Source organism: Prionailurus viverrinus, chromosome C1 (assembly GCF_022837055.1).
Source record: "Prionailurus viverrinus isolate Anna chromosome C1, UM_Priviv_1.0, whole genome shotgun sequence".
In the NCBI taxonomy this organism is placed as follows: Eukaryota; Metazoa; Chordata; class Mammalia; order Carnivora; family Felidae; genus Prionailurus; species Prionailurus viverrinus.
In genome coordinates this window covers 98,300,917-98,314,246 of record NC_062568.1, presented here as the reverse complement: position 1 = coordinate 98,314,246, position 13,330 = coordinate 98,300,917, and the positions used below count along the sequence as shown (strand labels likewise).

The 13,330-nt window shown below is 42.4% G+C and overlaps 1 protein-coding gene across 10 annotated transcripts in view; it reads left to right on the top strand.

Moving 5' to 3' along the window:
- CC1H2orf76 (chromosome C1 C2orf76 homolog) overlaps positions 1-13,330 on the top strand; it is a 96,568-nt gene that overhangs the window by 49,700 nt on the left and 33,538 nt on the right. For all 10 annotated transcript variants that reach the window (XM_047872240.1, XM_047872242.1, XM_047872243.1 and 7 more), the window contains one exon: positions 5,786-5,930. In XM_047872240.1, the coding sequence (XP_047728196.1) occupies positions 5,786-5,930 (145 nt within the window). Of the gene's footprint in view, positions 1-5,785; positions 5,931-13,330 lie in introns of those variants that run through there.

Here is a 13,330-nt window from a genome sequence, read left to right as displayed (position 1 = left end):
ATTTGGTGTAATAATTTTCTCGGGGTAGATTAGAAGAGAAATTGCCCTGTCAGAGGGCAGGTAAACTAAAAATTTTGATTACCTCACTCCTCTCCAGAAAGGCTGTGCCCATTTTATGTTGTTAGCCATAGTGTGTAAAAGTATTTCTCCACATCCTTGCCAACACTGGTTTGGCCACTTTTTAAAATTTTTAAACATTTTACCAATCTGATGGCAAAATTGTTATCTTACTGTTTCTATTTGCGATTTGTCAGTTACTAGTAAAGTTGATCAACTTTTCACATTATTGGGTTTGTAAAGATAACCAAGTACCTTTACCCATGTTTCTACCAAGATATTGGTCTTTCCTGACATATTTCTGTTGTTATACCTGTCAGCCTTTTTCTGGATGGTTGCTGATTTTTATTCAGTTAGGAAGGGCTTTCTTACCTTTTAAGATTATAAAAATATGTGCCCATTTTTCTTGTGCCTGTCTATGGTTTTACAGTTAAATGTAAATATTTGTTCCTTATATGATTTATTTTTGTATAAGGAGTGAGGTAAGAATGTAGCCTTACTTTTCTCCAAATGTCTGACCATTCTCCTAATGCCATTTGTTAAGTAAACTATCTTTTCCCCAGTAATGTAAAATACCACTTGTATCTTGTACCAAATTCTCTAACCTAGAGTCTGTTTCTGAGTTTTCTGTTGTGTGCCACTGATTTGCCAGGTTTTCCTGCTTCATTATCACAGCTTAAATTGCCTAAGTTAATTAAATTACTTAAGTTGTCCTTTAACATTTTTACTCTTGACTTTTGTAAGAATATGAATCATACCAGCTAATTCATGTATTACTATTATATGCCTGTTGCTTTATAATGTGTTTCAATACTTGGTGCTTTTTTTCATTTTTTATGACTTTGATGACCAAGCTCACAAATTTATTCTTTCCGATAGATTTTAGAAATATTTGTGACACGTTCCTAGAGCACCTTTTATACTTTGATCGAGATTTTATTCAGTTTATAGAATAATTTAGGGGAGAATTGATTCTTTTACAGCTTTGAGCCTTCATAGTTAAGAACATGGTCATTTCATTTATTCAGATCTTTTGTCTGTCCTTGAGTATTTTTTATTAATTTATTCCCAAGTGTATTGTTTTGGTTTCTCTGTCCCTTCAGTGGAATGTCTTTTAAATTTGACGAGATTTTAAAAGACATTCATTTTGGGGCGCCTGGGTGGCGCAGTCGGTTGAGCGTCCGACTTCAGCCAGGTCACGATCTCGCGGTCCGGGAGTTCGAGCCCCGCGTCAGGCTCTGGGCTGAAGGCTCAGAGCCTGGAGCCTGTTTCCGATTCTGTGTCTCCCTCTCTCTCTGCCCCTCCCCCGTTCATGCTCTGTCTCTCTCTGTCCCAAAAATAAATAAAACGTTGAAAAAAAAAATTAAAAAAAAAAGACATTTTTTTTTTTTTAAGTAGGTTGAACCTCTGGGAAAATGTCATGTTTTATAATCTGTAATATTAGCTTTCTAAACTGGCTCTTCACTATGTCTGCATTCCTAAACCAACAAGCTGTAATTCCCGCAGTCCTTAAAACAAATCCGGAAATGGCTGGTTTCTGACAGTAGCTGTTATTCTTTAGTTACTGATACAAATAACAACAAATTTCCCATGAAGATGGCAATGCATTGTGGACCAAATTAGATATGAATGCAGACTTGCAATTTCAGCTATTTAAGTATGACTTTTGGGAAGCTTTGTATTAAGGGAAAGAAACAAACCTGTAATTATAAAACAGTTTCATAAGGCATGCATGTACCAGCCTGCCCAGCCTCCTTAGACCATTTACACGATTCATTTATGGCACCTGGGAATCTAGGATCTTCTACTGCTGTCTAAATGAGCTGCCTTTATGTCCAACCCTATTTTATCCCAAGTTGACTATTGCTAAAAGCAGCTACCACTATTCATTGAGATTCTACTGTGTGGGATCCAACTTTGTGTTACAGCAAAGAGGTAGAGGTGGTTTTTAGTTAGTTCTGTCTGTCTCTAAACTCTTCGGGCACTTGGACTACTCTGTAGGGCTTCCTGGCATGTGTGGCTTGCATGTGTGTGGGTGTCGTTTGGAGGGCTTCTTTTTTTTTTTTTTTAATTTTTTTTTTCAACGTTTATTTATTTTTGGGACAGAGAGAGACAGAGCATGAACGGGGGAGGGGCAGAGAGAGAGGGAGACACAGAATCGGAAACAGGCTCCAGGCTCCGAGCCATCAGCCCAGAGCCTGATGCGGGGCTCGAACTCATGGACCGGGGCTCGAACTCATGGACCGCGAGATCGTGACCTGGCTGAAGTCGGACCCTTAACCGACTGCGCCACCCAGGCGCCCCGGGAGGGCTTCTTTGTTGTGGGAGCTTGATGACAGGAGGAAGAAGTAGTCATGCTTTTAACAAACCTGCTAACGCTGCTTCTAAAATACAGAAATTTTAGATGCATTTTACTCAGTTGATTGAGCATCCACCTTCGGCTCAGGTCTTGATCTCACGGTTCATGGGCTCAGGCCCCGCATCAGGCTCTGTGCTGACAGCTCAGAGCCTGGATCCTGCTTGGAATTCTTTGTTTCCCTCTCTCCCTGCCCCTCCCCCACTCACTCTCTGTCTCTATCTCTCTGTCCCTCTCAAAAATAAACAAACATTAAAAAAACAAAATACAGGACTCTTTTATAATATCCCTTTTTTTAAAGGAGTTTGCTTTATTAAGTACTTCAGTGTATTTTAAATTGTAATTTTGTGGATGTCTGCTGAAGTGCTATTACTTGGTAGATTCTTGGATCAGAATTTGGGGGGGGGGAGCATTGTAATCCAGTGTAAGAAGAAATAATGTCATAGCTAATATTGGAATTATCAAAAGATTTGTTAATTTTTTTATGTTTATTTTTGAGAGAGAGAGCGAGCTTGAGTGGGGGAGGGGCAGAGAGAGACGGAGACACAGGATCCGAAGCAGGCTCTGGGCTCTGAGCTGTCAGCACAGAGCCCGACACGGGGCTTGAACTCACGAACCGTGAGAGCATGACCCGAGCTGAAGTGGGACGTTTAACTGACTGAGCCACCCAGGTGCCCCAAAAGATTTGTTAATTTAAGGCCATTAACCACTATGCAAGACTATAAGGTGAATCCTTAACTTTATTTTAGGGGGAGAAAATAATTTTCAGTTCATTAAGAACCATTCATTTAAATATAAACAATATTAGTTATATATTATGTATTAAAGCAGCTTGAACCTTTACTTTTCATATATAATGGTCTATATATTCCCTCAACCTTAGTAAAATATTGTATCAGCATTTTATGATGCAGAAAGACTTTCTAGGCCAAATTAGTGTAGCTTGTGGTGTATATTATGAAGGAGTCCAAACACATTAAAAGGTGTAAAGAATAACGTACGACCCATATACCGAACACCTTGCCTAAGGTATAAACTTCTACCAATATAAGTGGTCTGTGTACTTCTTTCGTATTGCATACTCCTTCCTTTGGCTCAGAAATAACAATTATCTCATTTTTAAACGTAATACAAGCTATGGTTTTTTTTTAATTTTTTTTATTTAAGTAATTTTTTTTCAATATATGAAATTTATTGTCAAATTGGTTTCCATACAACACCCAGTGCTCATCCCAAAAGGTGCCCTCCTCAATACCCATCACCCACCCTCCCCTCCCTCCCACCCCCTATCAACCCTCAGTTTGTTCTCAGTGTTTAAGAGTCTCTTATGCTTTGGCTCTCTCCCACTCTAACCTCTTTTTTTTTTTTCCTTCCCCTCCCCCATGGGTTTCTGTTAAGTTTCTCAGGATCCACATAAGAGTGAAAACATATGGCATCTTTCTCTGTATGGCTTATTTCACTTAGCATCACACTCTCCAGTTCCATCCATGTTGCTACAAAGGGCCATATTTCATTCTTTCCCATTGCCACGTAGTACTCCATTGTGTATATAAACCACAATTTCTTTATCCATTCATCAGTTAATGGACATTTAGACTCTTTCCATAATTTGGCTATTGTTGGGAGTGCTGCTGTAAACACTGGGGTACAGGTGCCCCTATGCATCAGCACTCCTATATCCCTTGGGTAAATTCCTAGCAGTGCTACTGCTGGGTCATAGGGTAGGTCTATTTTTAATTTTTTGAGGAAGCAAGCTATGTTTTTGAACTTTGCATAAATGGTAATGTGCTCTGACTCTTCAGCAACTTGCTTTCTTTTTGTTTGCCATAATTTATATTTTTTAAAGTTTACTTATTTATTTTGAGAGAGAGAGCACAAGTGGGGGTCGGATGGGGGAGAGAAGGAGAAAGAATCCTAAGCAGGCTCTGTGCTGTCAGCACAGAGCCCTGTGCGGGGCTTGAACCCATGAACCGTGAGATCATGACCTGAGCTGGAGTCGGACACTTAACCGACTGAGCCACCCAGCTGCCCCTCGTTTGCCATATTTTTGAGATTCATTTATGTTGGTGTGTATAGTCCATTTATCTTTAGTGGCTATACTGTTTCACTGAATGCCATAGTTTACTTACCTCTTCTGTTGATGGACATTTTGTTTCCAGTTTTTGGAATTAATAAACAATGTTCTTTTGCACATATTTGGGAGGTTCCCTCAGGTACCTATGAATGAAATTGCTGGATTGAAAGGAGCATATATCTTCAGTTTGACTAAATATTGCCAGGTTGTCTCCAAAAGTGTACCTGTTTGGGATGCCCACCTTCCCTGATTAAATTCTCATTGCTCTACACCCTTGCCGACCCTAGATATTATCAGATTTTTTAGTCTGTTAGTTCAGTAAGTGATCTCATTATTTTGAATTTCTCTGATTACTAGGGAGCTTAGATGTCTAATGTGTAGTATTACAGGTGTTTTTTCCCAAATATAATTGTATATTACAGCTGCAAATTGTATGCAGAGTTGAAAGCATGAAGTACTTATTACTGGATAGAAGTAGACCATAATTCTCTCATTAGATCATAAGCAACTTTGCAGATTTTTGAGGAGGAAATAATTTGGTGTGATTTTCTGATAGTGTATGAGAGCATGGGCTTTGGAACAGGTAAACAAGGGAGCCACGATTCAGGCATCAGTTTGGAATTAAACGTGGCTCCATTATTTACCTGCTTTACGGCCTTGGGCAATTTGTGCAGTCTCTCCAAGTCTGTTTCCTCATCTTTGAAATCAGTGTAATACCCCATGGTTTGATGATAGAGTTAGGGGCGATGACATTAACAGCTGGCACATAGCACGAGCATGTAGTTTTAGAATGAGGCGAACGTGCTTAAACAATAGTGTGAAAGAGGGAAAACACCACAGCAGAAAATGAAATCAGCACTGAAATCTGGCAGCCGTTGTGAGATTACACCGTGACGTATCGTCAGCTGACTCTGTCTCAGGACCCAGCGAGGGGACGTCTGGCACAGCAAATCCCATTCAGTCATGTCTATGCCATGCATCCCTTTGGAAACCCCACTTCTTCCCGTACACCCACCCACACACCCGTGTCACTTGTGTTCCTCTGGGCCCTGTTCGTTTTGTGCCAATCAGGACATCAGTGACTGTGACAGAGCTGTCCAGGGTCACAGTGGACAGACGGGGGTCACCTTGGGACCCTTTTGGGTGCCTGGGATCTGGCCTGGGTTTGGGGACTCCATCAGTAACCATGCAGCGTGGGAACGATGGCCGGGCGCCCTGGAGCTGATGGTGGAAATGCACGCTTGTTGGGTAATTGTGAATGGATGTTATTCAGACTGTTCTCATGTCCCTCGCCACAGGAATTTCTCCGCATGGCTTCCAGAGAAGTGACCATTACAGTACGCCTCATTCGTTCTTTTGAGCATCGCAATTTCAAACCTATAGTGTATCATGGAGTTAATTTGGACCAAACTACAAAGGAATTTATAGTATTTCTAAAGCAAGGTATGAGATGTCTTAATCATTTCATTTTATCAGTATTTTGAGAAAAATAGTTGACTACTATATTGATGGTAATCTTTTAAAACTACTTTGAAAGATATTAATTTAGGTTCTCAGCCAGGTGTCAGGCCAGCTCCTGGTCTGGGCTTTGGCATCAGCCAGAATATCTTCCCAAGGCTCTTTGGGCATTGCGTGTGCCCTCCGCGGGAATCATTACCCTCATGTTTGGCTTCTTCCTCCCCCTCCCGCCTTTTTTTTTTTTTTTTTAAAGTGTATTTATTTAAATTGAGAGAGGGAGAGAGAGCCTCTGCAGGGAAGGGGCAGAGACAGAGGGAGACAGAAAGAGAGAGAATCCCAAGCAGGCTGTGTATGTACTGTTAGCGCAGAGCCTGACGTGGGGCTTGAACTCACAAACCATGAAATCATGACCTGAGCTGAAACCAGGAGTCGGATGCTTAACCGAGCAAGCCACTCAGGTGCCACTTCCCACCCCCCCCCCCCTGTTTTTTTAATTAAAAAAACTTAAGATCTCGGTTTGCTTGTGGTGGGTTTATGGATTTGGAGATTGATTAACAAGGGAATGTGGTGTAGCTCATGGCGTTACCTGGCTGAGCACACAGAGGGCCTCATGGGGAGCATGCTCGGAAGGTGGCAGGCCTCCGTCTTTATAGCCGGAAAATCATGAGTGCTGTGGGTCAGTGTGATCACAGAAATGACAGCCAGACCAACTGGTGTTCGTTTTTCATTTTGAGCTTGACGTTCGATAGGCATGAAGTCAGTGAAGGCTTTTTGTAGGACCTCGATGGGTTTCTAACCCCTGTTTTTAATTATTGAAGTGTTCCAATCATCAACATTTGATAAAAATTCTGGAATAAGCTTTTATTATTTTAATCGAAATCTAATTTATATATGATATAATGGACAGATTACATACAGTTCCCTGAGTTTTGGCAAATGTATCACTTTATATCCAACTTAATTTTTTTTTTTTTACTTTGACATAATTTCAGACACAGAGAAGTTTCAAAAATAGGACAGAGAATTCCTAGATGCTCTCACAGAGGTTCCTGAAATGTTAGTGGTTTGTTACATTGTTTTTTAACCTTAGCCTCCCCTCCCCTCCACCTTTGTCTCCTTTTCTCCCTTTTCTCTCTTACTGAACTTGCCCCTTCATTTTTTTCTTTCTGAACCATTTAGAAGTATATTGCTGACATGATTCTCCTTTATCTCTAAATATTTAAGTGTATATTTCCTAAAAGCAAGAAATTCTCGTACATAATTACAGTACAATGATCAAAATCAGGAACTTAACACTGAAATATAGCAAAAGAAAATTCAAGGGCACATGCTACATTCAATTCCTTTAATCTGACTTTTTTTTTTTTTTAAGTTTATTTATTTTTGAGACAGAGAGAGACAGAGCATGAACGGGGGAGGAGCAGAGAGAGAGGGAGACACAGAATCGGAAGCAGGCTCCAGGCTCTGGGCCATCAGCCCAGAGCCTGACGCGGGGCTCAAACTCACGGACCGCGAGATCGTGACCTGACCTGAAGTCGGATGCTCAACCGACTGAGCCACCCAGGCGCCCCTGACTTTTTTTTTTTTAATGTTTATTTTTCTTTTTGAGAGAGAGAGAGACAGAGTGTGAGCAGGGAAGGAGCAGAAAGAGAGGGAGACCCAGACAGAATGTGAAGCAGGCTCCAGGCTCCGAGCTATCAGCACAGAGCCCGACGTGGGGCTTGAACTCACGAGCCATGAGATCATGACCTGAGCCGAAGTCGGACGCTTAGCCGACTGAGCCCCCCAGGCTCCCCTGACATTGTGATTCCTTTAGTCTGCAGTCTTCATCACGTTGGCAGCTTTTTTTTTTTTTTAATTTTTTTTAATGTTTATTTTTTAGAGAAAGACAGAGTATGAGCGGGGGAGGGGCACAGAGCGAGGGAGGCACAGAATCCGAAGCAGGCTCCAGGCTCCGAGCTGTCAGCACAGAGCCCGACGCGGGGCTTGAACTCACAAACCGTGAGATCATGACCTGAGCCGAAGTCGGATGCTTAACCGACTGAGCCACCCAGGCGTCCCACGTTGGCAGCTTTGAATAGCACGGGCCAGTTGTTTTATAGAGTGCATCTGGGTTGGATTTTTCTGGTGTCTTCTCACAGTTGGGTTTAGGTTCTATGTTTGGCAGAGCAGTCCCGGACGTGATGCAGGCTTCTCTGTGCATCACACCAGGAAGCTCCACTGTCCATCAACACCAGTACTGGCAATGGTAACTCTGATCAGTTGGTTGGAGTGGAGTCTGTCAGGTTTCTCCACTGCAAATTTTAATCGTAATCAAAAAGTAGTTTGTAGGGATATATTCTGAGGCCATGTGAATATCCTGTTACTTCTCAAACTTTGATCCACCAGTGTAGCATTCTTTGATGATTCTTGCCGGGATCAGTGATTATGATGATAATTGGCAAATGGTGATTTTTCCTATTCTGTCCTTCCTCTTACATATGATAGTTGTTTTTCTCCACTAAGGAACAGCCCCCACCTCCGCCATCCCATTTATTTATTTAATCATTAATCATATCACTGTGGACTCGCAGATTCTTACTTTAGTCAGAGGATTATAATTCTTTACTCTCATTATTTATTTTGTTGGGTTTTTTTAATTTTTAAAAATTTATTTATTTTTTATTTTTATTTTTTTTTAACGCTTATTCATTATTGAGAGAGAGACAGAGCATGAACAGGGGAGGGACAGAGACGGGGGGGGGGGGGGGGGGAGATACAGAATCTGAAGCAGGCTCCAGGCTCCGAGCTGTCAGCACAGAGCCCGACATGGGGCTCGAACTCACAAACCGTGAGATCATGACTTGAGCCGAAGTCGGATGCCCAACCAACTGAGCCACCCAGGCGCCCCTCATTATTTATTTTGATGCTCCAGGTATCCCCATTTTGGCTGGTGACAGCCCCTTCCATCGGGCCCCAGGCTCTTCTAACACGTCCCCATCATTCTCTGAGCACTTCTTTACTTTTTTGGTACAAGGTGTCCCAGACTTGTCCTGTTCTTTCCCTGCTTCAGCCCTGGAAGCAGCTGTCTCTCTGAGGAGCTCTGATTCCATTACTGGAGAATGATATTGCAAAACCAGTATCTTGGTTTATATATATGCAGTGGAAATGTATATAGCTAAGTTTCTAAAATGTGGTAAATTCCTTTTTTTTTTTCCCCACCATCATCAGTATTTTATTTATCCCTCACTGCTCTGAACACACATGTTGTCTCACACAGATGAGGACACCAGTCAGGACTGCAGTGCAGGTTGATTCATTTTTCCATACCCTCCCCCTCCCCCCGCAGCCTGGGATGGAGTCCCAGCTAGCCCTGTCCCGGAACATGCCAGATGTGGTCAGACTCTGGGCAAGGCCAGGCATCTGGCAGACCAGCCTCTTCGGGATCAGCGGTCTCCACTCAGGGGGCCTTCTTCCATCAGGCTGGGTCTGAGCCTAGAGCGCATGCTCCAAATCCAAAATGTGGTGAATTCTTGACATTGTACTTCCTGATTGACTTTGTAAATCTTCTCAACTCTTCTCCCTCACATCTCCCCCGACCTCTAATTTTGTAGTTTTACTACTCAGTATTACCTGTATAGGTCAAGGTGGGCGACACATACAGAAGACAGACCAGTCAGTTGGCTTTGTAGTGACTGTGAAAGATTTCATGAGAACATAATTGTTCGTGAAAGTAACTACAGGCTGACGTATAGAGTATGTGTTGTTGTTGCTGTGTTCTTAATTCTTAGGGGGGAGTTGAGAGTTGGCACTAAGATATTGCCAATTGCAGAGTGTCCTGCTTTTGGAAAAGATAACACCAAAAAGCATATTTGGGTTTTGAAGTAAAAACAAACCCCTGCATTGCTTACTTTAAAACCTGTCTGTGTGTTATGGCTGACAGCGTTTCTTAGTGTTGACCTTGTAAGCGCTCTGATGTTCTTGGTACGGTGCAGGATAGGTTCTTCCTGAAGTCCTTGAGAATGAGGTGTGATCTTCAGGCTGCTGCAGTGGCAGAAAGAGACATAGTCCCCCCGGGGTCACTGTACTCTTCTCTTTCTAGGTACCCTAGGACGCCTTCTCCGTTAGAGCAGCAGTACCGATCACAGCTCGGTGCTCGGCCGCACCTTCCCACATCTTTTACCCGTGTTAGTAACAACATGGCCGCTGCTTGTTTTCGTTTGTTGGGGTAGGACACATGCAGGTGGGACTCTAAAAGGTGAACTTTTGGGGTGTGGGCTCTGTGCCCAAGCCTATCCGATTGGAAGCACTGTGGAACCTCTCTGAAAGGTCGGTGGGCCACCTGTCTACCTTTTACAGTTTTGTATGTGACGAAGACCAAAGAGTTTATTTCTGGGGAATTTTTCAAGTAATAATGATAACCAACTTTGTATGTGGTCCTGTGCTTGGAGCTTAAACTAACTAGGTGATCTCATTTCATCCTCACAGAATCCTTCTAAAGTGGGATCGGTTATGTCCTCATCTTACACGTGAACCAGCTGAGGGACAGAGAGGTTAACACACTTGCCTGCGGTGACGTGGCTAATAAAAGCCAAAGCTGCAATTCGACACAGGCAGTTTAACTGTACAACATGTGCTCTTAAACACCGCGCTAAGTTGCCTCCTTTCTGTTCTCCTGCCTCACTTGCTGAGGTGGGATCTCTGAGCCAAATGGACCCACTGTCAGTGAGTCTTTGCATGGAGTTCACCTTGCGCTAGCGTTTTGAACACGGACAGCGAGCAGAGAGGTTTGCCACCATGGCACAGTGAATTTTGCACAGAGCCAAAAGTGGTCATTGTGATGAATGATCTCTTGGGGTTATTGAAAACATTTTTTTAAATGTTTATTCATTTTTTAGAGAGAGAGAGTGAGAGTCGGGGAGGGGCAAAGAGAGAGGGAGACACAGAATCTGAAGCAGGCTCCAGGCTCTGAGCCATCAGCACAGAGCCTGATGCGGGGCTCGAACTCACTAGCCATGAGATCATGACCTGAGCCGAAGTCGGAAGCCATGCTTAACCGACTGAGCCACCCAGGCATGCCGTGATCTTTTGGGGTTATTTTAGATAACTTCTTGCCTTTCTAACTGTTCTTCACTTTTCTGCTGTCCTTCATCTAGTCTCCTGCTTTGTCTGTCTGTACTTCTCCCTCAGCCAAGGAACTTTGGTTAAATTGGATTCATTCTCCATTGACAATCACTGTTCCACAACATCATGCTATTAAAACCTAAAGTTATATAAATGCAGTAAATATAAGCTCATTTATTTATAAATAAGTATATAAATACAGATTATATTTATGTATGAGTATATAAATAAAATAAAATAAACCTGTTATTAACATATGGGGGATGGATGTTATTCAGATATTCTGATCACAGAGGTACTGTATATACTACCTTATATAGATGACTTTCTAGATTCAGAATAGTGTCCAAACCAGCTATCTAGCTAATATAAGACCTTTTAATCAATCTTTGATTTGGAAGCATTTAAATATTTTGTAACATGTGAGACCTTCTAAATGTAAAATCATTTCACCCACAAAACAGAAAAAAGCTGTGGAGGGTTTGTCCAGACTTGCAGTTCAGAACTCCTTCATCCCTTGTATACCGTCTCTGTGTGTATGTGTGTTTTGAGTACTTTCTTACTTTCTGGCGCTATAAGATGCTTCAGGCTCATTGTGTAGATTTCCTGTCCCTGTCCCAGAATCAGCCATTTCTCAAAGGATCCCTGGTCCCTGAACGCAGATCTGGGTGTGGTCATTACTCCTGGGGTATTGTTCTTTAAAGCTCTCTCAGCTGAGGGGCACCTGGTTGGCTCAGTGGGTTGAACGTCTGACTTTCAGCTCAGGTCATGATCTCATGGCTTGTGAATTTAAGCCCCACGTCGGGCTCTGTGCTGACAGCTTAGAGCCTGGAGCCTGCCTCGGATTCTGTGTCTCCCTGTCTCTCTGCTTCTCCCTTACTCACAGTCTGTCTCTCCCAAAAATATATAAATATTAAAAACAAACAAAAATAAAGCTCTCTCCACTGAAAGGGCAGCCTGTGCGCATACACACATCCCCAAGTGTTTTCATGTCACCATCTGTATCTGTGTGGTAAACATGAGTCCTTCCTGATGTTTTCCAGTCCATCCCAACATGTCTCCTTCTAGCTTCCTCCCCTGGCGGATTTGTGTTTCCACTCCAAGAATGAGAACTCTGGCTCCCATCCTCTGCCATCCACTTACTTAATTCTTTAATTCCAGTTTACATGTCTAGCAGTATCAGAGTTTTTCATCTGTACCCTCTGGGAAGCAACTTGATATTAACTAGAGCACAGTGCTTTTGTGCAGCTCCTTTTGCCTTGGTCTTACAAGAATCTCTTCATTGCCACGGTTAATTAGATCAGCAGCCTTTCTTTCACTGCCTTCAGGAAGGTTGCTTCGTACATTTTCAATGCAGCTGGATTCTTTGGTCACTATCTGCAATCTTTCCTGGGATCTTCCGCCCTCCTAAATGGTGGTTTTTCACTTTGCACACATTCAAGCTCACTCTTTGTGCTCTAAAGTTCTGTGGGCTTCAACAGATGACTAATGTTGTGTAGCCACCATGACACTGTTGTACAGAATAGTTTCACCACCATAAAAATCCCCCACGGTTTGCCTGCTTATCCTCCCCCACAAGCCGCAGGCAACCACTGAGCCCTTTAATGCCTCTAGTTTTGCTTTTTCCAGGATATCATGTACTTAGACTTACACAATATATAGTCTTGGCGGACTGGTTTCTTTCATTTAGAAACATGTATCTCAGGTTCCATTGTGTCTTGGCACACCATGTCTTCTTAATTCCTTTTGATCTGGAGCAGCCCCCCCACCTTTTATCTGTCACTATATTGATTTTTTTAATCTAGATTTATTTGATTGTTTTCTCATCAGATTCAGGTTAAACATTTTTGGCAGGATTACCGCCTAGGTTGCAGATGGACAAGCTACAACAAGCTAAGTCTGACCTGCCACCTGCTGCCACCTGATTCTGTAAATGAAGTTTATTGGAACACAGCCATGGCTGTGACAGACACCGTGTGGCTCACAAAAGCTAAAATGTTGACAAGCTGGCCTTTACATAAATAGTTTGCTGACCTCCGATGGAGGTGACTCATTCTTGTTTGCATCATATCCGAAAGCACTTGATGTTGCTTTGTCCTGTTACTGGTCATACAGATTTCAGTCATTTGGTTAAGGCACTGGCTGCTGGATTTCTCTGTTGTAAAAGTATCTTTCTAATTAATAAGTAGCATATGGAGTGATAAACATTGAGACCATATACATATCTTGTTTCCAGCAGATTTAGTATTTACCAGTGATCCTTATTTGAATTGCTGATATTG